The sequence below is a fragment of the Buteo buteo genome, chromosome 7 (genome assembly GCF_964188355.1).
Source record: "Buteo buteo chromosome 7, bButBut1.hap1.1, whole genome shotgun sequence".
Classification (NCBI taxonomy): Eukaryota; Metazoa; Chordata; class Aves; order Accipitriformes; family Accipitridae; genus Buteo; species Buteo buteo.
The window spans coordinates 36,434,133-36,461,140 of record NC_134177.1 but is presented as its reverse complement, the minus strand read 5'-3'; the positions used below and the strand labels follow the sequence as shown (position 1 = coordinate 36,461,140).

General features: G+C 40.1%; 1 protein-coding gene across 4 annotated transcripts in view; it reads left to right on the top strand.

The window, feature by feature from the left end:
- The window catches only part of AUTS2 (activator of transcription and developmental regulator AUTS2), an 801,167-nt gene that overhangs the window by 542,860 nt on the left and 231,299 nt on the right, over positions 1 to 27,008 (top strand). For all 4 annotated transcript variants that reach the window (XM_075032435.1, XM_075032436.1, XM_075032434.1 and 1 more), the window contains exon 5: positions 11,747 to 11,776. In XM_075032435.1, coding sequence (XP_074888536.1) covers positions 11,747 to 11,776 — 30 coding nt within the window. The remainder of the gene's footprint in view (positions 1 to 11,746; positions 11,777 to 27,008) is intronic.

Sequence of the window (27,008 nt, the reverse complement as noted above, 5' to 3'; positions counted from 1 at the left end):
AGCGACACTCAGCGCTGTGTTAGCTACAGCCCTGCTTAAACACAGTTGTTGCTGGCAAAACTCTTGCATTTTCCAAGACTCGCCTGGACAAGGATAATTTTTCTGAACACTGCGCTAAAAGCCAGCTATTCAGAGCAATACCTTGCATTGGCCGTGCCAGGTAATTTGCCACTGCTGATAACAGTCATGGAGTCTGTGATATCATTTATGATACAGGAGTTTTTATCGCCTTACTGTGGTGGTAGGTTAATGCAGCAGCAAAAAAAAAACCCAAACATTTTTCTTATATCCCTGCCAGGAGTGCATTGATGGTAAACTGAGGGCCTGTTTTTTCCACATTAAATATTTATACATGAGAATGGCTCCTAAAACAGAGGTTTGGGTCTTATCTGAAACTCCCATCTTTCTGCTGTAACTGTAACCGTATAGTTGAGCACTGTGAGTCCCAGTTTTTGTACACTACGGTGCTGCAGAAGGCAATATCAGAGTAATAGCTTTTTCTCAAAACAGAGGAGGCACACCTGGGTTTGGGGCTGATTACCAGAGGTCCTTGGGAAGAGAGAGCTGGAGGAGCCCAGACTAGAGAGTCAATTAGAAGTAACCCATACCTGTGGGGGCCATTTGGACATGCCAAGGTACCACTTCTGCCGCTGCTTGTTAATGAAGGGGGAAGCCCCAGTGGTGGATGCTCCATTGGATAGCATCCCCCCAACTATGAATATTCTTTCTTTTTCCCAGCCACTCCATGAATAACAAATGGTTGAGTCCAGCTGATAAATCAGGGATATACAATTACACTTACCTCTAAATAGAGAAATGCAGCTCCTGTTTTAAGTTTAATTATTATAATTGCAGCATTCTGAAAAAAAAAATGCATTCATTTCCCAATAAGAGATTACAGATTCCAAATTATAGCATCACATATGTCAAAACAGGAGATTTGAGGCAGGCAGGCCAAAGTGTGCCATTGTCTTTACAATTTTTATTTACTTGCTGTAGATTTAGAATATTCCTTCTCTTCCCTGAGGTCTGGCACAGACAATTTATAAATTGTACAAAAATGATAAAGGCAGCAATAAATAATAATATATAACAACTGTGCAAGTGATGAATTATAAAACAGAGAGTGGAAGAGGGATGGAAACCACAGCATAGAAGCCAGTTTACAGGGCTGAGTATACAGTCTGAGTTATTTTTCTGGCATTATGACAATGAGGAACATTTATGGGAGTTTGCAAACAGCTTACAACACAAATCATTTGGTTTCAGGTTATATTTATAGGACTTAGTTAAGAGTTTTTTAGTATCCATTAAAATCCAATGTTCAGAGGTTTATAGCTCAGCTGTTAAGGTCTTATCCCTAAGGATCTATTGTTTGGGGTTGTTTGGGGAATTATTATTATTATTATTTATACAATTCAGTTTAAAGTGCTCAGCCTAATGTAAAGATACAGAGCTCAAAAGCTAAAGAGTTCCTGTTGTTTGGGAGAGAAGAGAAGAGATGGCTTTTTATTCTTTATTTTTTGTTTCAGATAGTATTTCCACGGCTATTTTATCTTACAAATCAATTGAATCTCTCTTCATGTGTGTTTCAGTAGCCATTTTGTGCTAAGAGTTGCTGCAGCCTGTAAAAGAGAGCAACCTCTGTGCAATGTTACCAGTATTGTATTGCTGCTTCTTTGTGTGCATTTCTGTAACTTAAAATAAAAATAATTTTCAGTTGAAATTATATAATTAGCTATAGGTCATGCCTTTAGTTGGTGGAAGATGAGATCTATATTGAAAATAGGCATGATGTGTCTAAGGCCTGATCAAAGTCTTAATGCTTTTTTCTTCTTCTTCTTTATTTATTCTATTTGCTAAAACGAAAATTCTCTAAGAAATATGCCCTATTGTCCTGCACACTTTATAAACACATATAGTGAAAGGTAACCAAATCCTAAGGAGCATACCATTTAATAGCCCACATAGATGAAAAGTAGAGGGTTGACAGAAGAAGAGACTAAGTGACTTGCCTGAGGTGATACTGATAGCCAGTGACAGAGGTGGATCTTCTGAGTCCTAGCCCAAAGCTATCTTTCCTCCACCATGTTGCTTTTCAACCTACAATGAAGTATGTTTGGTGAGAAGTGAGTCAGATCCAAAGAGTATTAGTGGATCACTACCGGTTAGGTAGATATGGAGAGTTAAGAACCTGACACACAGGGAAAAGGTCAAATAAGAGATCTGATAGTTGCATTTCATAAACAAGCATAGGAGCATTTGAGCCAAATGGACTGTGTACCTTGAGAAAGAATATTTTAAATTCTTAAAATGTACCTATCTGTGGAATTAATACAGTGGCTGCTCTTATTTAAATCCTTTTCCATTGTATCAGACTTCCTTTGTGGCAGTATTTCCTAGCTGTTTCTTGTTTAATTCTAAATATTCATGACGTTAATTCTATTTAAGTCCTATGCTGTTATCTGAGACAAAATGACAACGTTTTTATGACAAACTACTGTATCCATTGCATACGGTGGAGTCCCCAAGGAACCTGTTTGCTGTGGCTGACTGTCAATCTCTGATTGAAAACCTGATTGACACCAATAAAAGCTTGGTAGTTCTCATTTCCCCATTTAAAATGATCCAAACAGCTCAATAGCCATCCAAGATCTACAGAGTGGTTTTAGCCTGTACGTAATTCACCCTCTCAATTATTGTGCTTTTATAACTTCTGATTTTGGAACATCAGAACTTTTCCATCAGGTCAATAGAACATTCAGTTACTCTCTTTTTGCCCTTTCCTCTTGTGTTGCAATCACACAGGACCCAAGGTTCCTTTTGGGCCCTGAAGAAGCATCTTTTCATCCTCTTTGATTCTTGCCACTACCCTTTTTGTGGATTATTCTTTTTACTTTTTACTTGACTGTATGAACCATAAGCTCTGGATCTTCCAAGATCTGCAATACTCAGTTACATGCAGAAGGAAACAAGTTGTTGCCTCCAACCTATTGATTCTGTTTTTAAAGTTAACTCAACCCTCACTTAGTTTTTTGTCTTGTAATTTCTATTTCTGGCAGTGATGAAGAAAGGAAGAAACTCTCAGACCCCAAACTGTGAATGCAAAGCTGACAGTAAAAAAACATTTAAGAGGAGCTCTCTGTGCGATACTGAGGTCAAAATTTGGCCATCTGGCAGTTAGGAATAGACATGTGTGAAGGCACGCCAGGCACCTGCTGAAGGCAGATCTGCAATAGCAAAGTCTTCAAAGGTTTGCTTGCTGCTTCTCAGCCATTGCATGGTTTTCATTTGTAGCTTCTCTTATCGAGCACAATTTCTAAATGAGGATGGTTGCTTCACTTTAAGGACGTACAAATGACTTGCCCTCACCTGTCAAGCATGATCCTTGTATTTTACCAGGCCCATTATGAACGCAATCTTTCTGTCGAAAATTTGCATACCTCCTTTCTTGAAAAGTAATGACAGCAATTTCTTTCCCTCCGCTCACTTTCTGAGTGTCTCATTTAACAGCACCTGTGAAACCGACAGGCACAGAGATGAGAAGTGAAAGAGAGCAGTTGATTAAATCATCATCAAGTCGGGCCTCAGAAAGTCAATTCTGCTTCCCGTCTGCAATGATATCCTTTTATCTTAAAGTAATGAGCTATGGCACTTTTGCATCGGGTAATGCGATAAGTTCTATTAGCATGTTCCATTTGCTTCACAAGCAAGGGCAAGTCATTTCAGCAAGCTCATATCACTGCAATCAAAGCAATTGGCTTCACAGGCAGAGAAGAAAGAGGAAAGGCTCAGGGTGATTTTTATGGATCACAACACAGTGGAAAAAATAGATTCTTGTATTATTTTAACCCGTAACATGCTTTGCTTCTTGTCCATCAGGATATTTTGATTTCATTAGCCTGTAAGTACCTAGAAGACTCAAATTCCAAACTGAGCTCTTGTGCTAAGACCAGGAGTTCTGAAAAATAGGAATCTTTTCTTATACAGATACACTGGCTAATGCAGTATTAGGCACTGACTTCATTAAACACTGATTAGTTTAAGTCTTTGCTATTGACTTAGTCCCCCAGTATAAATGAACATTTTTTTTATTATTTACTATTATTTATTGTTTGAACCCTGCCAAAGTACTCATCAGTTGAGAGGATGCTAAAAATACCATTATGTACTGCAAATTGTCTACAGTCAGAAAGGCAGGTAAGGAGGCAGCAAATGTACATTCAGAGTCCCAGAGGCAAAGGCATTTTTAGTCATCTTTTCATGTAGAGTATTGAGGAACTGAGGCAGGGAGTTCATCCTTCTATTGCAAAAGAGAATTGACTTCCTAAAATTAAGATTCAGCTGTATATGTGGCCAACAGCTGCTTGGTGCCCAGTTAGTCTAGTGGAATTTGGATGCCTGACTTGGCGGCAGGCACTTTCTGAAGATGCTGAGCTGAGTAACTCATGGCATCGTTAGCTTTCTAATGGTACATCTGGAAAGCCCATTTAATCTTCCACTGACATTGGTGGGAGCATCGTCCTGTTCTTTGGGGATGGCTGCATTGGGCCTTAAGCACTTGTGGGATCATTGAGCAATGACACCATAAGGAAACCGTCGGGAGTGATAACTGGGGGAAGGAAGTTGCACTTTCCCAAGAACTGCAATAACTTACCAATCTCAGCTCACTTTCCAGGGAGCAAAGGAAAATATGTTTCTTACAGGGCTGGTTTCTCTTCATCCTTCTCTAGGGCTGTGTCTGGAGGTCCCTGAGGATGTCACTGGCCTGTTTCCCTTGGGGGAAACTGAGCCCAGGACAGAGGGCTGCACCTCTGTCCCTGGCAGACCTCAGGCAGGCTTTGCGCTCCTGCGGGCCCTGCTGCCTCCCCAGCCATGCACAGGAAGCCTCCCAGTCTCTCCAGTTCACGTGTAGCTACTAGCCTTCCGCTTCAAGTGATAGCCCTGGCAGTACAGGGGTCGACACAACAGAATCAAACCTCAAAATAGGATTCATGTTTAGCTGTCTTTCTGGAGTGAAATCCTCCTTTGCTTTACAAATAAGCTCCCTGTGGTCTACCAGGAGTAGGTATACCACTCACCAGTTGCCAACGATATATACATGTCTTATAAATATAAGGTGGATCATCTTTATCATGGATAGTAATGTAATCTGGGGTTTTCATTTTAATACTCAAAATATAATTCTTTCTATCAAACTTTTGCTTTGTTGATGGTAGAGCTAGAAGGAGCCACTAATTGTGTCATTTTGCTATATAAAACAACCATCAAAGTCCTGGGAGTGAGGAATTAAAAAGAGTTACAGCTGAAAGTGGTTCTAAGTTCTGAATATTTTTCCTGTAAGGGGCCAAGATAACTTTAAATGTCCAAGACTGATACATTTCATCTGAAGTGGTTTGGATAAAATGGAATTCAGATTAAAGGTCAACATTGCAATCTTTTGTCCAGACTAAGGTAATTTGTGTAAAATGGGACTTTTCTGTGAATAATCCGTAATTTTAGCTTTTGAGAAAGCAGACCATAAACTTCTCAGACCATCTCTGTTTCAGTCATTCCTTACAGTGAATCACTGTGGATAATGGTGAAGAATTGCTAAGCAGACTGTGATGTTAACCAATTTGCAAGATGCTATATATAAGATTCCTTGGCAAGGAGCTCCATGCTGAATGTTACTTGTAGGCAAAGTCAGAGATAGGAAAGAAAAGAGTGAAATTCTTGCTCTTAGTTTCTTTGTGACTCTGCCTGTCTCCATTTCATCAATTAGAAAATTGCCCATTTATTCCCTGTCTGTGTCTCCTTTCATCTAGGAGGTGTTTTTTTCTCCTTTTTTCTTGGAAGCAAAGGTCTAATTGTATAGCTAAAATATCATCTTTGCCCTTTCCAGGGCTGTCAGTTTGTCACTGGTGGATAGATGGACAAGAATATTGTAAATGTCAATGTGAACATGGCTGAGGTCTGGGTTTTCCCTCATTTTCTTCAGATTTCTTTTCAGCAGACAGATGAGTAGAATCACTTTGTTCAGCGCTGGCGTTTCAGCAGCACTGACTCCTTTGGTGGCAATGATAAATGGATCCAAGATATGAAATAGCTGTTCCAGCAAAGTCCATTGAGCAGAATAGAGAACAATGCCCTCCTCAATGTCATTGTACATGATATATTCAATGATTGCCACTTTTTGCACAAGAATGTGTTCAATCAGCAAGGTACATAGAAATCCATAGTGTTGCTTCAGCCTGAATGAGCTTGGTGAGGTGGCACAGACCTTTACTCAGCTTGATTTGGACCAGACTCTCTCAAGCTATTAAAATGGGTTCAAATTACAGCTGTAATCACATAGGGCGTCTGATTTTTGAAATGTGGCATTGGGATCAGTCTCATTCTGCGGGTGCTGTGGGAGATGTGCTGTGCATTTTAACTTGCGCTCTCTCCAGCTGGGGCAGGGGATTTGGGAGGTACAACTAATCTTCAGCCCAATTCTCAGTTTTCCTTTTCTTCTACAAAACACAGCAGCAATTAAACCTCAAATGGGAATTGAAAAGTTCTTTTTCCACTTCCCACTGCAGTTGTATGTGAGCATATTCCATATCGCAGGCAATGCATCTCATGCTTTCACAACCCAGACTGATAGCGGTAATTTAGAAGGTTTAAGCTCAGGCAGAAAGAAGAGCTTTCTTTTTTATTGGTACAAAGACCTTACGAGTTTGTATGTTATCTTCTCACCTGGGGTTGATTTTAGGAATAACTATTTGAATTTTGACTGCAGCACACATATGAAAATGCAAGTTTGTGGGTTGTTGATTCTGATTAGCACTTCTTGAGCATGAAGTTGCAGAAATACTGCAAAAGGAAGCTTGAACACTTTGCACATGTGTGTCAAGTGATGTGGTGGCTGGTAACCTGCACGCTTTAGTTATTAAAGGTGTTTGAACAATTTAAGTGATAACTATGGCCGCTTTGAGCAAGTCATTGTCAGTCTGGTCTCATTATTGCCCCTGATTGTATGGAAATTAAGAGCAACCTTAATGTTTCCATATGTCCTCTAAGAGTTTTATCTGTGGAGCTAGTTTCGAGCGAGCTTTTTATGTCCCTTGCTTTGGATTTGGTTTGTAGTGCTGTAGGTCCTTTGGGAAAACTGTTAAGAGTCCTTTCTGCCCCATAGAAGACTTTCAAAAGCATAAAATAGCCTTTTCGAAGATTCCTTCCACTGAGGGGGCCATCAGGCTGTGGTTTGAAAAGATCTCACAGCATTTTGTGCCATGCTCATTTGAAAACTTGGCCATATGTGGGAGCTGTGGGTGCTCAGCAGTTTTGCTAATCTGGCTTTCATTTCAGTGCCTAAATGAGAGCTAAGGGCTGGTTGGTTGGGTGGGGTTTTGATAATGTAGGCCAGCTTTTGGAAATTTGGCTTGGGATCTTCTCAAGCCTGGCCCCAGGTGACTTTAATCTGTCACAACTTGTGTTCAGTGTGGAGATAGTAAGTGCCTTGAGCCTGAGAATCAGAGAAAGAAGCCTCTGTTTGTTCAGGTGTAAAATGTGTATGCAGCTTCCTTGTCCTGATTTGTCACATTATCACTTGCAGCTTCCAGTGAAGCTGGTGGCAGTTATCCAAAAATCAGGTCATGCTATGTCTGAATGATATTTTGGATTCCCACTTACTTGCAGAATATTCTGATGCAGCGTGTGCACAGAGCCATAGTTTCCTGAAACGAGACATGGGAGAACACTGAAGAATTATCTGTCCATCATAGGCACAAAATACTGAAACTCAGCCCAAAGCAGAAGGCCAGTACAAAGCATTTGCATCACTTTGATTCCAAAACAGTCTGGTGGTCTGAGAACCACAGAGCACTTAAATCATTTCACTTTTTTTCTGTGGCCCTGGGAGGTAGAGAAATGCTGGAGGAACTGAGGAACGGAGCAAGCAGTGCAGACTCAAGTCTTCAAATTGACCAGTTATTCTGAATAATCAACTTCACGGTTGTCAGCTTTGGTTTCCAAAGCCTGTTCTCCAGAAGTGGTTAGCAGCAAGCCTGCAGAAGATGGAAACACCTTGTGCTTTAGCACCTCTGGGAAGAAAATGCATCCAGAAGTGTAAATGAGCACATCAGAGCAAGGGCCACTGGGGAATGTGTGTGCAAGTGTAATGCCTGGAGTGACTAAACAGCAAACTAGTCTCAGGAATAGGAAGAACATACAGTTGTTCCAATTCAGTTTCCACCCTGAGTAGCAAACCTCTTCTTTCTTCTGCAAGTTTTTTTGGAGTTCCCCCTGCACATAAATTGTCTGTTTCTTTCCATGAACTAGAGGAAATGCACGTATTTAATCCTCAGGGAAAATTCAGCTTACCGTGGATGTGCAAAACATGCATGTGCAATGTGTATGCCCGCACACAAACACACACGTATACATACTGCATGTAAACATAACCCCAATGCAGTGCATAAAGCCCTTTCCTTCTGTCCCTCCTTTTTTCTTTCATAAAGCTTGTCCATAAAATTCTGCTATTGGAACAGGACAGCACTGCTGGACGGTGGGTCTCCTTCCCTCGCGCCCCACCAACAAAACCTCTTTATGAGTGAAATAGATGCCTTGTGTGTGCAGGACTCCTGGCATTTTACAAAGTGTATCTGGAGCCAGGCTAGGCAAACATTAGGAGCTGTTTGTTGAGTGCATTTATTGCCTTTGCATAATTTATGAGCTGGAGGGGTTTGACCATCATTCGTCTCTGCCAGAGGCTGGCACTAAGGGCTCTGGAGGATGGAGCTGTAAATTGGATGGTGCACTCCTGCTGAGCTCACAGCAAAGTCCTCGGGTCAGTATGGGAATTTAATACCAGGAATGGAACTGTTTTCTCAGAGTGCCATGTGGGCCTCCATGCAGCAGAGGCTTTTTTGGCAGCCACAGTGACTGGCCAAATCACGAAGCTGTCAGTCACTGGGCATGTTGTGAAGGGAGCCTGAGCATTTTTAATCGGCTTGGCATCCGTGCTGCTTCCATAATGGACACCAGTAGGTCTCAGTCCTTCGCCATATGCTTAACTCTGGAGACAAGGTGCTTCTGGGTATAGCAGTAATTATTTGATGTGGAATTAAGCGGACCTTGAAATTAGAACTGGACTGTCGGAAAGCAGGAGGCTTAACACTTTGATGGAAATAACTTCCCACCGACATCGCTCTGTGCACTTTCTCTGCAGATTCACTCGGATGTGGGTAACTGTTCTGCTGGCAAATTCAGATGTCACTGCTGGCAAGTACTCTTCTCCCCAAGTACCTCCACACTGCAGAAAACACAAAACCCTGAGCTCTTTCCAAGCGTATGAGTTGGGAAAAACTTAATCCACAGCGGAGGAGAGATTCCTTAAACCAGACAAAAAATGGTGGGGGAAGAAGAGGCTGCAAAGCGCTGTGACCGCAGCTGGGTCACAGAACACATGCACATGTGCCATGCCAGCGGACAGCATGTTAAAACCCTCTGAATCCTGCTGCTAAAAGGGAATCATCCTTGCCTGCTTACATATCCACTTTTTACCCCCTTTCTTTCTCCTTTTGGATTCAGGTATTACAATCAGGAATTGTACTGGAGTTTGTCTGGGGGGTGGGCAGGGGACACAAACAAACGGAGCAATTGGTTCTGAGCTCCCTGTTTTGAAACATAGGGACCTCAGAACTGCTGGGTCCTCCTGGCTGTAACCAAGCAGTGGAAGAAAGTGCTATAGCCCAAAAGCTGAATTTTTCCAACAACTGTAAAATAGAGATAGCAAATGGGAAATCTTTGTGACATGCTGTGATTTTCATGGATGAAAATCCATGTGTGTGTTTGCTTTTGTGTAAATGTGGGGCCTTGCTTTGCAAGCATACTTACCTATGCTTACCGTCATACCCAAATCTCATATGTGTAGTCATGCTGAAGTCAAAATGCATATTTACAGGGTAAGGGTGTGAGTACTTCATATATATATACACCATACTGTTCTAGAAATGTGCAGTTTTCCTTTTGTCAGTTAAGTACACTCTCTTCATTAACTTGATCGTTGGGTGAGGGTTTCAAAATTCAAGCTAAAACTATCGCATATCTTCATGTTCCCTCTCATTTGTTTGTTACCAGAGTATTTAGATGCAACTAGTGCTATATAAATTATTTCAGTTTCCACTTCCATTTCTATTTGGAATTATCTGAAAGCAGATTGTAATTTCACCTAATCTTTGCTTAATTTAAAATTATTTGAAAAATACCTAGAAATAGTTCTTATCTTTAATTTGTTAGTATGTAGCTCATTGGTGTGGGGAAGGCACCTTTTCACCCCCTGTACTGATGAAGATGAGGAGAAAGCCAGTGAAACAGAAAAGTTATAATTAAAGAACACACAGAAGATGACTTGATTTGTGCAAATCAAATACATACATTTGTGGGTGTAGTTGGCTATGTCTGTTCACATCCCACTGTAGAGTTAACCTTTGGAATTCACAAAGTATAGCTAATTTCAAAGCAATTTGGTTGTCTTATGAAAATTCTCGAAGACGCATTAAACAGGATACAAATGCATAAAGGGCTTAACTGACTGCTGTAACAACATAACACAATCAGCTAGTCCTTGATTTTGGAAAGCCTGGTTCTCCTGTTTGGTGATGTTATGCTTTCTTAGAAACATCTGCCATTGCATCTGCAGAGGTGTGAGTTCATCCTTGAATGATACAATTCAGTCCTCTGGAATCTAAAATTGTAGGTTTTTTTAAAAAAACAAAACAAAACAACAACAAAAAAACCCAAACAGAAGGAGGTGTTTTCCTCATTCTTCTGCTGTAGAGGTAGCCAAGTGTGACCACTCCATAGTTACCCAGAATTAGGTGGGATTAATCAGATCTGAGTCTGAAAGAAGCAGCTAGGTGCAAGTGAGTCGCGTGGGCCTTACAGTCCTATTTCCAGCACAGCTTTTGTACTAGCAAATCTAAACGTGTTTGGGGTTTCTGATGCTCATCTGTACTGAGGTTTGATTCATCTAGTCCTGCTGTATTTCTACAATAGTAAAAGCTATTTAAAAATTGATCAATGGCAGTTGATAAATATCAAGACCCGCTAGTGTTACTGTTCAGCATTTTATAGTATTGTAAGTATTTACTATGATACCTGGCCTACTCTTGAATTACAGAGAACCTCAATGAATCAATTAATTTGGCATGTTCTTGCATCCACTGTGATCTCTGAATTCTTTAGTTTAGCAGCAGTAAGCAAAGACATAGGGTGAACCCTCCAAGTAGTCCTAGAAAAAGCCTTGCAAATGCTTCTCTTCTGGGATAAGGAAACCTAAGCCATTTTCATACCCTTCTATCTGAGGAGCCTTTGAAGCTGATGTATTGGCAGGCAGTATGAAAAATACTGTCCATCAAAAGAAAACAAAACAGCCCTCTAATACTGTTTTTATTCTTCCCTGATCCAATTTTGGAGTCTAAATGTGCTCATGCACCATCAGCTCCTGTGCATGTGAATTAAACTAACAGAGGGCACTGCAAATGGCTTTTGTTGTTTTCAGAGCAATTTTTTCATAATTCAAACACACAAATGTATCATCTTCAACAACAATGTGGGGGAAAACTCCCTCCTATACAGTAATTGAGCTTTTTCCTTAAGATACCAGATTTGATGCCATAAGGTTTACAAGTGTTTCAGCCATCTTGTTGATAGAAATATTTCATTTTTTTGCTGTAGCAAGTTTCTCTTACCTCTTCTTTTTTTCTTTTTTGTGTTTCAGTGTGACAGTGACAGTGATCAAGAAGAAAAGGTAAGAAAGGAAATCAGTATGGGAGCAAAAATAATTTGTTGGATTCACTTACTCCTCTTATTCTGCTATTTATTCAGAGTTTCGTTTTGGATTGATCTAAAGCCTCTCTATACAGAGAAAAGACTTTCTTTCCTTTAATTTAATTTTGGATTAGACCTCCAAGGGAAGAGAATTCTAATGAATATTTTGGAGGCTACACAATTCATCTTCAAGCATATTGATGCCATGGTTTGTGGGGGTGGATTATGAACACCAGTCTCAATACCAACCTTTTCTATGGCTACAATTTTGCTTGGGAAGTTCTAACAGCAACTGAATATGTCTGTAACCCTCACATTTGCACTTTTTTAACAGTTATTTAACCACTGTTATCGCCTGTTTTGCTTCTCTGTGGGCAAGGGTCTTCAAACTCAAATTGAAGTGTTACAGTTGATATATACATCTGGTTTTTTAGAAACAATATTTGGAAACTGTACATTAAGTCAAGTGACACAACTTGCTGATAATTATCTCAATAACTTTGGGTATCTAAGTGGAAAAAGGGAAGAATGTCATGCTGAAAAAGAGTCAGGCACTGATCTCTAATGCTGTTTATTGTTTAGAAGACTAATAATAATGAAGAACTAGTATTCACACTAATGCACATTTTTAGGTCTTATGTTGTGAATGGACTAACATCTACCTTCCTTCGTTGGCAAAAATGAAATAATCATTGCGGAAAAACTGGTCTAATATCTTTATTTCCAGGTTGGATTTGGGATTTTAATTTGTATGTTGAGCCTTAAGGGATGTTTTGATAATGTAATCACTTTTGCCTCCTCTTTCACTGGATAAATTGGGGGATGGATGTTGGGGGAGGGTAAAGTAATGTCAGAAAATATCGTTCATATAATAACATTGAATTGTTTAGAGTTTCATGAGTGGATCTGTTAACTAGCTCCAAGTCAAGCCAAGAAGAGAGATGACCATGCTGGTGTGCAGCTTATACAACAGAAAAGAACAAATACGTTGCAAAATTTACAAGGAAACAATGAATACGGAAATCACCTTTCATGAATTTAATCAGTTTTCTACAGGATTTGTGTAGCAGGAAGCAAAAGGAGATTTTCAAACCATTCTGTGTATAACTGCCAAAGTTTTGCCCTTCAGCCTTTTCAGTAATTTCTCAAGTAGAGATTTTTTTCCTCATATTTCTTAATAATTTGCTAACTATGTTAAAGAACCACTGTTTACTTTGTACTGCAGTGATTTCCCTTTCATAAGGGAACTAATCACTGGAGTTAATCAGTGTGACAACAGAAAGGGGAGGTTTTGTTGGGTTTTTGCACAGAATATTAACCTGCACTTTTAGATATGAATTTTTAATGCATTACCATTACATTCCATCCTGTGAAGTGATTATTCATTTTCAGGATGTTCCTTATGCAGTGCAAGATGATAAACTGAATTTCAGCTCCTGTGTTTATGGCACCCAGAACTAGAAGTGTAATTTCCTGCTACTGCTGCATTTACGGAGCTAAACCTCTGCCAGTTTTACAGTATTTTTCTCTTACAGCACACCTATATAAAAAGGCAAAGAGGCAGCTTTTGGGGATGGTGGTGATGTGCTGGTTTAGGATAGTTTTTGCAACACAATATGAGAGAGGCTCAAGATCGTACCTCACACAGAATATCCTAGTACTTGTGCAGGAAGGATTTAAAATCCAGATGTGTATTTCATCTCTGTGATCTCTATTTTGTCTTCCCCCCTAATGAAATGAGATTAAGTGCAGATCCAAATATCCCTAATAATTTAGAGCTTTTCAAATCCCAGAACCAGACCCAGCTTTGAGTTTTATAGCTCAGGCCCAATTCTAAAAGACAACAGCTAACCCTAGCATATTTATTCAGCCTGTGCTGGCAGCCTAGGCAAGGATCTAAAGGCCTTGTTCTGCTGTTAATTTGAATTCAGCATATGTAGCCTGTTATAAAATGCGAGACATCATCATTTGAGCAGGTCAAGCATATTCAGATGAAGACAAATGGTGCTTATTTGATTTTCTTAAAATCAGGAAATGAAAAAAGTGCTCTCTGGAGAAATCATGTTCTGCCTGACTTAGATGATAGACCAAGGCATGTACCCCAGATAAGAACAGGCGCTCGTCTTGCGGTTTTTATCTCTGAAGGACGGTCGGGACTGTCAGCTCGCTGACATGTGCATTATCCATGTCATTTTAAACAAAGTGACCTGTAGAAAAGTGCACTCTGCCGTGACATGATAATGGGCTGTTGGATGACAGGTAAAGTACACACTATAAAGGAGGCTGTGTGTTATTCCTTTGTTTAACTGACAAGTAGAAACTTCTTTTCTTCAGACAGGCAGAATCTTTTAGATCTCTTTCAATAGGACCCAGAAGATTTTTGAATTCTTGCTTTACATAAAATAACATTTTTAGGACCAAAAATTCCTATAAGCAAAATGCACTGGGAGAAGTGAGGGTGCCAAACCTCTGTGCAAGAGGTTGATTGTTTCATTAATAGTGCTCAGCATCCTCAGTTTTCATTAATAACCATAGGAGCTGAGGATACTCAGCAGGATTAGAAGTTTTAAGATCCTTGACCCAAATGTCTTATATCATGATGAGGGTATTAGCCTCCAACTGTGGAGCTGTTCTAGTAGCAAATTGTCAAATTGGTCTTGGTCGGTCTAACTCAATGTATTCTGAGGATTGTGGACTTATTCTCCCCTCACCAGAAACATCTCTGCCTGAAATGTTTCTGGGAAGAGGAGATCTACTTCTCTTTAGGACTATCTTGCAGATTTTGATATCCTGAAGTACACAGAATACATGGCATATTGCTGCACGTTTATGTATATATGTCCTTGCTGTTCGGAAAATGGAAAGGAAACAATTTTGCTTCATTTAGGATTTTTGAGGGCAAAGCCACGCTGATCCTTCAGTGTGCCTGGGAAGGAAGAGATCCACAAGAGGTAGAAGTAATGCAAGACAGGTACATATTTCTACTAGAATAAATAAGACCTGGAATCCAGAAAGATAGACCAGTGCCTTTGAATAAAAAATGGCAGATCAGTATGATGAAAGGTGTGTGACAGATCGAGGTGGCTGAAAGATGAATTGGTTCAGGCATGACTAGGTGGACCACAGTGAAGTAGAAGAACGCAGGAAGGAGCAGGACCTGGGAAGCTGTGGAGCAGATGAGCAGTGAGAGGTGAATAAGAAAAGTAATGTCTCCTAGGCTGTTAGTATTATTTTTTCCCCGCTTGAATATGTATCTATCTAGCTGCGTAAATCATTGTTGATATCTGATCTCTATTAGGTGATGGCTGTGCCTCCAATCCATCTTCCCTAGCCTTTAATTGGGAGCCGACAGAGTCACTTTCTGTCTATGTCTGCCCTCAAATGAGACATTTCTCCAGAGGTTTCTCTGGAAGAAGAAACAAGGATATTTAATTGAAAAATGATGCAGCCCCTGCTTAGCAGTACTGTAGCTAAGGCTGTGTCAGCATCTCAATTTTAAATGACATGTTTTGGGTGGATAATTTATCTATTTATATAGATTCATGCTCCTTCATTCCAATTTGGCACACAGTACTGGATGGAGCATTCAAAGTAGGCATTTCGCTCTTCTGTTGCTAAAAAACCTGAAGAGGTTAGCAAGTATGTCTGTGGAGAGAGAGTATATTTGGAGGACTTGTATCAGAATGTGAAGCGCTAATTCTTAGAGAGATGTCATTTTCCATCCTGGGATCCTTTCAGCAAATGCCGCTGGGATTTCTTACTGAATCAGAAAAAACTATGGATCCCAGGGGAACTCCGATTTTCTCCATTAAAAAGTCTGTCAGTCTAACTCTTTGAGCAGGTCTCCAGAGCTGATAATCTAAAATTAGGGCAAGCTATTGCACAGCTGACAAATTTAAGTGCAACTGTATTATCTTCTGATCTCTAGATACAGTCTTTAAAATTATACCCATGGTAATTAATACAATATTAAAAATGTACGTGCAAACACATGGTTTGTCTTCTGGAAATAAAAGGAAGTCCTGTTTTGAAAAGACATACAAACAACTTTGGTAAGGAAGTGTAGTGCTAAAGATGAGGTAAGGAGTAAGGTCCTTTTTTATTCGCCATCTCTACCATGTCTTCTCACCACTCTGTTTCATTAGACTGATCTTTAAATTAAGGCTCAACCTGAGGCACTTCAGTGATTTTTCACTTCTTAGGAAAATATTTCATTGATCAAGGGGGGCTGCTTTGCAATGTACACAGAGTTGTTACTTATGCCTGATTCAAGAGGAGAAGAGGCCTGCTTCTTGCTTGAATTTTATCCAACTTTGATAGGATGTACAACTTAAAAGAATTACTGCAACTGATGACTTAATTCTGTGGGTATCTTAGTAGTACCCAATCAGTTCTCTCTTGATGAGGCTCTTGAATCCCATTAAAATGTGTTCTTCTGGGGCCCAGCAGTGTCTGGCTAGTTACAGCTGCAGCTCAAGAACTGCCAAGAGTTCCTACTGAAACGGCCTTTGCTTTGGGTAGACTTTGTGTAGGATGCAAAGGGAGGAAAGAGGTCAGTCAAACCAGTGGCTAAATTGCAAGGTGTTGGCATATGGTCAGAGGGGAAGAATAACAAACCTTAGCCCAGCTTGGGAAGGGGTTGGGATGGGTGGGTGTTGTGCTTACTTAAGAAGCTTATGCTGGTGGGGGCGTGTTGCTTGTGAGACTTCATTATTTTTGTCTCTGAAGAGAAAAATACTGTGCCATTGAAAGCACCATGAAGCTGAAGGCATCAGAATGTTTTTAATGATAATGCTAATACATTTGATTGCATATAAAACAGCTATGAACCAAAGATTATGGCATGGAAAATATCATAAATCACTCTGGTATGCTCAGATAAAAGGAATTGTTATTTGTGCATATCTATACACACACACACAGAAGCATTCACACCTGCACCCTGTGTATGTTTCTGAAGTGCTTTTGGACAATTATTTTGTGTATGGCTGTTGGAGAGCAATTTTAGAGTAGTACTTTGGCAGATGTGTGTTGCCTGGTTTAGTATGTAGACTGTATTTCACTGTTTGGTAGTTAAACATCCACACATACAAGTGTTTATGTATTTGTGTGCGTGTGTGCATTTGTGTATAGTTTGCTTTCCAATGTGCTTCTGGCTATGTTAAAAAAACCCACAGTTTTTAGCCCAGCTTTACAAACTCAACTGGCTTAGGTAATTATAAATGCTCTGATATATTTATGGTAAGAGGAACTTGGGATGGGCCTACTTAAAACCATGCCTTTCAGTACCAAAAGGTGCAAAGTTCCTTGGTCATGAACTTCAGAAGCTATTTCCTCCCTGCCCTCCAGATCTGAAGAGTCCTGCTCAGTTGTGTCTCTGCTGAATAAACGGAGCATTGTTTTCAGCTGTGCTGGCCCGTGTGTCAGTGCTGCTCTGTTGTTCCCTTTCCTCCGAAACGCGTGCAGGGAACAGCAAATTGTCCTTTCTTTGGAAACAGAAAGAACCCGAAGCAACCCCACCATGAACTGTGCTAGAAAACATAAGACCAAGGTAAATAGCTGCTTCACACAGGGCTACATTCTGTATATTCTGTTGCTGGAAGTAAAAGCTCTATCATAAATGGATTAAATGGTGGTGAAATTGCTTTATGCCATTTTATATGTTACAGAGGAGTACATTTATATAAGGGTGCAATTCACTCTTATGTGGGCAGTTGCAGCAGTTTAGGATTTTTCAGTAGGATGCTTGGAAACAAAACTGCATTGGGGATATTTTTTCCATCACTCCTGGGAGGCATGAGGGAAGGAAGAGTTTGGGTAGGACTTGAAAGAAAAATGTCCACCTGGGTGGTGCCAGGGCTGTAGCAGGTAGATAGCTGGGAGCCAGCTAAATTTTTATATGGCCACCACCATGGCCATACAGTAATACAGTAATATCTGTACTCTTCTGACTGTTTAAAAACTCAACCACGGTTTCAGTTTGGTGTTTATGCACTGCTGGAGCATAAATAATAAATTATAATTTTCCTGGTCTGAAAAATTTTGGTCATAGAGGGAAGTCTCAGCATTTATTGAGCTATTGAAAGAGAGGCATATCATTAGGGTTCATTTTCTCATTCTGCTCTCTACACTCTTCGACTTTAGGTGTAGGTGTATGAAGACTGGGGTGATTTCTAGAGGAAAACTTCGAAAAATAAAATGTGTCATCTCCAGTCTTGTAAGAGAGCCTGAGAAATTAGTATGTAGCCTTACGTTGTGTGAGATGTTCCCTGGCGCTCCCAGCCAGGGAGCGGAAGGGGCACAGCAAGGGGAAACCACTGGAAAGGGAGCTTCCATGGGGTTGCAAGGTCCTGAGGTTCAGGAAGAGGGGATTGACTGCAATACAGGGGTGGACTTTTACATGGGAGCCTTCTGTCCCCAGACTGGACCTCAGTGGGGTTTTGTGTGGCAGGTTACAGCTGGTTGAAAAAGGCTGAGTAGCTGTCAGGTCCATTCAGCCCTCTTGCCCCAAGCAGCGGCACACTGTGCTTCTGGAAGGGCGAAAGGATTATTTACGAGAGTAAGAGGGAGCTGAATTATTGAAAAAAACTCCTTGGATGGTGGGTACCAACATGTTTAGCAAACAAGGCTCCATGGGGAAACGGTGGCTGAGAACACAATTTTAAGCAATTACTTCAGGTCATGGGATACTGATATCTTGCTGCTTGGCATATATTTATTTTGGCTAAGGATAGGATTAGAGAAATAGTTTCTCAGTATTATTCCTAAAACCATTTCTGCAAAGCCAGGATGTTTCCCATCAGTGCGATTTATACTGCATATTTGTACAGGTGTTGTCTTTTTAGCTCTGGAAAATGCAGCACCTTAAACTTGCCCCACGGGTGAAAGATCACCCAGACTTTATATGCTAGCAACGCTCAGGCAATCATGAAGTATTTCTTACTGTTTAAGGCCCATTAGGAGGAAAGATAAGGATCCTTTTTATTCATTTGATGTGCCACATAGAGGGTCCCTACAGCTAGAGTGGTAATAAAATTGGAGCCAAGCATGTTCGTTGTAAAAGATTATGCGTTTGCCACTAAGGGGAGCGAACATGTTGTTTACAGGCGTGGGTACGTGCTCTCCGGGCTGGCCGTGCCACGGCGCTTTCAGCCCGTGATTTGTCCTGTCCTTTATCATCTTTGTCACTCAGCAGCATGTTGTCATAAGTAACGTATCAGTCCTTGCTCCCCCTACCCTCTCCCCCTTCCCCCGCCCAGCTCCCCTTTCCTTTTTTTTGTACCCATTTCGTGTAGAAAATTTGTATTTACTTTGGGAGTGTAATTTGTTCCTCATGGATAATGTGACCCTTAGCGGAGCTGGATCATGGGTTAGTTGAAGTGATATTTTCCGCTAATGGTAGTCGTACATCATTGCTGTCAGCTCGGGTTAGGAGGCAAGCACATTACAGCTCCATTTTACCTCTGCAGGCATCTGGGATTATTTGCCATAACTGAGTATGACATGACCACACTACAGAGTGCATTAAAATTTTACTAGCTTCTCAGGCAAGTTCCTTGGCTCCAGCCTGCCTTCAGGCAGGCGTAATGATGGATACCTCTAAGGTCCTGACTTCCTGCACCAAGGATACTCAATGTCAATGGCCCAAACAGGTTTTGCTCTCCCCAGGGCTTTAGACCATCTTCTGGCAGTTGAGTAAACAATCAAGAATTGAAACACAGGGAGGCTGGGACAGATGCCCCCAAAAGCTCCTCCTAGGGTATGCGGTGCTTTGAGAGTTTGGACACAGTCACATCATTATCTTAAAATACTGCTCAATCATCAGGTTTTAAAAAGTATTATTTGCGAGCTATCTTATGTGGATAAAGATAAAATCATTGTATGAAAATTAAAATTAATAGCAAAAATATCCAGGACTGTGGAATGATATGTGAGTATTAAATGTGTGTGTGTGTGTGTGTGTGTGTGTGTGTGTGTGTAACAGGCACGTATCATGATGCATAACGAGTACGTAATATGCAAATACACCAAACATTGATGTTATATTTATACGTTCATGTTGTGCTCTATTTAATGCTTTATGCATATATCTGGTATGCAGATTCATACATACAATTGTAGCAGTACATACATATATTCATTATTTTAAATTTTTATTATCTTTGTATAAGTAATTACTGTTCTTGTATAGGATCTTAGAATATCAGCTATAGCACATATACATATATATTATTTTGCAGCATGTGTTTTTATGTATGCACATACATACTGTGGAAATAATATACATTATTTTCATTGAACATGCCCGTTTATATAAATGTACATTATTTGCAACATGTCTGCTTGTATATATTGACATTCAAAATTAGAGGTATAGCTATACAGAGAAATGTGTATTAAGCAAACTTAGGGGAGAGGTTAAATTGAATATAGTACTGGTTTTAAATGCCTCTTGAAAAACCATAATATATACCCCAAGATAATTTTATTGCAGCCTCCTAGTGGTTTTATAAATATCTACAATACATGTATGCACTGCCCACAAGCTCTCCTCCCCACAGCAGAACTAATATCTATAATACTTTCAGGCAAAAGGTATGTAATTATATAGAAGATTTCTGTAAGGTAAGTGGGTGTTGTGTGTATTTGAAATCCTAGAAGTTGTTCTTTTCTGTCCTCATTCTTATTTTGCGTGAATTAGCAGATGGAGGAAGAATGGCAAAAACTTGGTTTTGTTTGTTTAGCTTTTTTTGTTCAGTCTTTTGAAGTGTTTAATTGCATTTATATTCACAGTGAGGTGAGAAAAGTGATAGGGCTTATCAACTTACATGCTTTTCAGTAGAAGATTGTCTGGGTTGAAAGTATCCCTGAATGCCCATCTTTCCATGTTAAATCATGCCATCCGAGGTGCACTCTGCTTTTTCTTGTTGTTTCACCTAGAGTTTGGGGATGTGATACTGACTTAGACAACTTGATATTTTGTTTTCGTATAATGTATTCCTGGCAATAAATCTTCCTATCTTTATTGCAAAACTTAGAGCCAAACTTTACTAGGCCCAAGAGTTTTATCTGTGTATAGATTGTAAGATTTGATTCTCTGTAGGGGAGGAAAGAGGAAGAAGAGATGAAAGATTAAAGCTGATGATGTGCTCAGTGCTATACAAGAAACAGAAGAGACAGTTTCAGACATCTCTAAGGATAATGCAAATTCCTAAAGCCTTCCCAGCAGCTTAGATCACAATAAGAAAGACATTCCAAATGATAGATAGTTTTGCTTGTTCACATTTTAGTGTTAGATCTTTTTTTTTATATGTAGCAAAACTTTTATCAAAGTAGTTCCATGAAGGTTGTTAGAGTACATGGGAATGCCAGTCAAGATTTCATTTTCAGGGTGCCACTGATGCAGAACGAAGTAAAATCACAGTATGGTTTTCTGATCTTCCATGTAACAAGAGTTGTAGTTTCAACTCAGTGAAGAAATAAGTGTGTCTGTGTGTGCACACAACGTACATGCACACACATGCTCTCCCTGTCTCTGAAATCCAGCCTTTGGAAAAAAAGTTGTCCTGGGTGATGTGGATTTTAAACTTAATTTAGAATGTTTCAACTGAGATGCTTTCTTAAGAAATCTACAAGATACATCTTCTATTTTGCACAAGTGTCTGTAAACCTTCTACACAAAAATAAGATTAAATATCCTGAAAGGAAATCTATGTACTGAAACATGCTGGCACATTTCTCATGATCGATACACCAATATATCGCTATTTGTTGATTAGGTATATGCTTTGTATGTGTATTTGGAAGTAGGTATTCATGAGCATGCACGTATGGTATGTGTGTATGGAGACAGGCAGAAATTCAGTCTGTGGATCTTGGAGTTTGGCCATGTCCAAAGGTATCTAGATTATAAAAAGTGTTTCTTTAAGGACTGTATGTTACTATATGTTATTCAAGTGTAATATTCATATACACTTTATGCTATTGAATAACATCTGTTTTTCATAACAAATCAGATTTTACAGTCATGTATGAGGCATGCTCCCCATTCCTGAATGTCTGTTCTCACATTTCCTTGAAAAGAAAAAAAGTCTTAGGCTTGAGAACTGAGAAGGTGAGACATTTCTTTGGAGGTTTCTTTAGAAAGAGAAGGAAAAAAAATTATATATCGAAGTTATGGTAATTATTTCATGTTTTTAAGAGTCTTGGAGGCCACAACACATGTAACCATCTCAGGTTTCTCACAAACATATCCAAGGACAGGCTGAAAACAAGGAGACAGGAAATTAAATGCATGCACCAATGAATTGAGGATTCCAGCAAGTACTGCTTTGGTTTTCTGCATATTTCTCTCCATCTGGCTCAGCACTAATAAGGGTATTGTGGACTTGGAAGTGGTAAAATACAGCTACTGTGTATCTTGGATTCCAGAAATTCCCCAAACAGGGTAGAAGTGAAGAGAGTAACACATGCTTTGAATTAGGGTTGGGCCTACAGGTACCAGCAGAGTGAGGATCTTTCTGGACTTTCATCTTTCTGTTAATCTAGTGCAGGCTTTGCGTAACCTCTTCCTCCCTCTTCCCTCATGGTACCTATAGGCAAGATAATACCTTCTCTGAAAGTCTCTTTCCCTGCGCCTTGCTATGTCACCCGCGAATGAACCCCTGGTTTATTTTGTTGGAAGGGTAAGCCACCAGGTTGTAGTGCAAGACCTCAGGTTTTCTACTTCGCATAGAGATGTTTTGAGAATCAAGGAGTTGTAGTTTTAAGAAAAGCAGATGTGCAAACAATGAGTATGTTTTAAATGCTTAACAGTAATGGAGTACCTTACCTTAGCTGGTGTATCAGTAGGTAACTCCAGGTACATGTGATAAGCACCTCTGAAGGACACCACACGTGAAAATAGGAAAAGGTCAAAAAAACATGTTTAACTTTTAACTGGCCGGGTTCTCCCAGGCTCTCAATATATGCACACCATGAGCTGACTACTGGTCTTCACACTGAGAGCTACTGGCAGGAGCTGAGAAATGTGGAAGAAATGGCTTAAGGTGAATCTGACGTGCTTTGCTTTGAAAATGAGAGTCAAATTGTGTGCCTTGACTCTTGCAAACCTTTCTCTGAACTCTGTTGAAAGTCTGGATTCACTTGCAGGCATTACAAAGATGCCTGCTTTGTAATTTTCATCTAGTAGGAGGCACCAAGGTGACCTGTGTGTCTTTAAAAATTGCCTGGGCTTTCTAGTTCATGCTGGTATCTCCTCTTAAAATGCACCACCAAATTTCTGGGCTTCGCAGGCCATCTCAACATCACATTTAAGCTGACTCTGGACAGTCAGACAATATTGAACAAGGTTGTTCATTCATAACAAAAGCATCCTAATTGAGTTATGTTATTACATTAACTGTAGCAATCAGATTGAACCAAATCACTGAGCGATAATGTCATTTTCCAGAGTATCATTTGTAGAAACCAGTTGTGCTGTAAGATGCAATAACTTAATCCTGTAGAGTTTATGGTGACTTATGTGTCATATCAAATTCTTTACTTTCGGAGAAAAATGAGCAGTTAATGCACGGCTGTGAATGGGCACTGAGTGATGAATTTATAGAGAAACATTTAGCAGATCCTAAACAAACTGAAGAATGAGTGATAGTCTAATAATCTCAGATAAAGGGGTTGTTCTAGGAATGGGCAAGACATGCAACATTTTCAAATTGTTAACTTCTGGCACCACATTGGTAGTACTGTTTGGTTTAGGGAGTTGATAGATGGCTGCTTTATTGGTTCTGAGTTGCCCATTGAGTACAAATTCTTAGCCAGAGACTGGGAAGGAGGATAGAGAACTTAAGTTTGGACTGTATGCGCCAAATGTTTACAAGTAACCTCATTTGGAAAACGTAGTTTCTGTCAGCATTTTTATATGCCACCAGGACTTGGGGGGTGGGGCGGGGATTCTTCTTGTTGATGCATTTACAGTTTTTTGTCTTGTTTTGTTTTGTGAAATCTTGATGACTACAGGGAGGAGAGGAGAGGTGTCTGCTAGTTTAGAGCAGAGGAATAAGATTTGAGACAGGACAGGGTCAGCCCCAGTGAGCTATGACTGGGGAGGCACACATCCCGTCAATGAGTGCACTGGGGAGCGGACCACTGAAAAGCATTCAGCCTCCCCAGTTCATGCATTTCTGTCTTCCGTCCTGTTCCCCGCTTTGTTGCTGGCATGCACAAATCAGTTAAACTCTCAATAACTTGGTTTCTGTCTCTTAGACATTTATATGACCTTGGTACAGCAGCCTGTGAGCGTGTGGCCCTCCTTGCCTTTGTAATGATCTCTGGTAAAAAATACCTTGTGGCTGCAGCCACCAAGGACATCCGTCACGGAGTGAGGGGTGTTATATAGTCTCAGACTTGTGCCCTGTGAAGGCCAACCTGCTTTTGAGTTTACCTATTCATAGGAACTAAGAGGCTTGGCTAATTTTCTGTAAAACACTTACAGTTCCTCCACTTCAAGGAGCTGAAGAGGTAGGAAGTATTACCATCACTGCCTGAATGGAGCCACTTCTCTTTGTTATGTTACCAGGGTCACTTTGATGGTGTCAGTGCACCATGATAAAGCAGACGGGCTGCAGGCTGAATAAGATCAGTTTTAGAGGGCATTGCAAGGATGTTAAGTCAAGGCTGTTGTTTTCAATATGGTAGAAATCCATAGTATCTTGTACTCCCAGGAAAATAGAAACATGCTGGAAAATCAGTGTTCATACTTGTCATGTGTCATCAAAAATGCGATGAAAGAGAGGCTCCATCATGACTTCCGAACAATCGCCACGGCACTTTTGTTTCTGTTTCCTGGTCCAAGAATAACAGCAGCTCTGAACCTACTCACTACATGGTCTTTGTCTGGGACTCCATTTCAGTACAAACATAAGGTTCAAGACGGAAGACTTTCTGCAGCTGAAGCCTGAAATCCAAAATAAGTTTTATTATTTTTGTATTGTTGTTTCTGTACACCAGCCCTCAGAAACCCCTTCCACATTGGATTCTTACTGAGCTAGGCACAGCACAGACAGAGAGAAACCATCCTTGTCTCCCCAATCTTTTGATATAAATAAATGAGATTGTGTGAATTGGAGGGGAAATTAAATACAAAGAAATTAAATAAATAATTCATGTCAGTAGCAGATCTAGGAAACACAGATCTCCCAGATCCTATGCCTCCCATTCAAAATTTTGTTTTGTTTTGTTTTTTCTTAGTTTAGTGGCTCCTAATGGTGATTTGTGCATTGCTTATGAACCAGGGGACCTTGGAGCTGCCTGCAGGCAGTTTGTGGAGCGTCGCTGCCCTTGAGTGCCAATGGGACAGATTGTGTAAGCGACATGGTGTTCCCCAGGACATTTTGAAGACCAGTAGTGATCCATTGTTCCAGAGATTTTAAGGATCCTCTGATGCCACTTGCTGTCATCCCCAGCAAGTATTCTCTGAAGGCGCAGTTGAGGAATTCACTGTGGGAACTGTCAGGTTTGCTGCTTAAAGCATCTCTCAGGACTGCTCAGATGGCAGTATAGCGTTCGTTGTCCTGGGCATGAATCTGACAGATCTCAGTAAGATTAGTGCCATTTAGGATTTACTCCATTAAAATCCATAGCGTTGTTTCACATTTCATTTGGTGTGAGGGATGCCTGAATCTGCGATTCTCGGTCACATCCTGGCCCAGTATGCATTTTCTGGGCGTCCTGGGGCATGAAAAGAAGAGGTGACCACTTTTGCACTGTGCGTCTCCGGGTTTTTAGATGGCGTGACAACTGTGACGCTTTCTAAGTTTCTTTTCTGTGCATGATTTATATGTATGGTAACAAAATATTTATTTAAATTAATGATTGTCTTTAAGTAATTTAATGCTTGTTTTTGTTAATGGGAAACCTGACAAAAGAGCTTTCAGTTAGCTGCTTTAGCAAATCATTACAAACTCCCTGCTACTTCCTGTGATAACGTTAATCAGAATGGACCCATTGGCTACTAATGCAGATGCCGTATGTAATTCAGTATAAATTTTATTATAATTTACCATTAATTAGTGTCCACTTATTCTGAAGTGCTAAATGACACCAAGCACCCTGATTTCAAAAATCAATTGGAAACAGGAGTGACTCTACCTCCAGAGGCTAGGGAAAATGTTTAGGGCTGGTAAAAAAGCTTGAATATCTCTCAGAGATGGCAACAAAAGCTTAGGAAAAGAATTGGACAAGAAGGACCGCTCAGCTGGTTCAAGATTTGGGAGCTCCATCCATTTCAACAGAGGCTTGTGCTTCACCGTATCTCAGAATAGACCACAGTGCTATAGGGGAAACATTTCCAGCAGTACTTCTTTATGTATTTCTGTACACATGGGTGTAATATGGACTGGTTTCCCTTCTAGATTTAGGGTTGATGATTGTGTGTCATTTGGCCTGTGTTGTGGGGTGGATTGCACTGTTCTAGAAAAGCAGAAAAGCTGATGCTTTGGACTTCTGGGACAGGTAGAAAAAGCAGAGTGTGTTCCTTGACTCCATGAAAGGAGGCTGAGGAGGCTTAACTGAGCAGTTTTAATGGTTTTTTTCCAATAGAAATGAAGGTCTGAAGTTGAAAATGCTCTTTGCTCTTTTTCAGGGGGAAATGGCACATTTTTCTGGAAGTTCATTCTTATTCATAAGAATATTTTCTGTGTACAAATTCACTAAGGTTTAGTCAAAACTTCCCATAACCTTATTGCTCAATATATAATCTGTTTACTACAGTATTTACCATGCCAGGTAAATACATTAAAGAAAACTACATAGAATACATAGAAGAATACATAGAAAATATATAGATGCTCATAAGCAAGTCACACTGAAGTAGTGTGTTAAGGATTTTTTCTGAGTAAACATCAAATCCTAGAACCAAAGCACCCCCTATATAACATCCATCTTAAAATGAAGCTTTTCTGTTAAAAACATGAAGCTATGGGAAACAGAGAGAATAACAAGCTAGAGCTGGAAGTGGACAAGAGTAAACGCTTCAGTTCACATTGAAATGATTTCTCCTGCCTAGTATAATTTAACCTGCCCACACTGCTAAACTTCTATATTACACATTTCTGTCAGAATGTCAGGAGAAATGATAAGCCTTCTTGAAGCTGCAACCTCTATTACATACAGAGAGCATTCCAGCCAGGGTTTTCTTGTACATTTTTAAGACT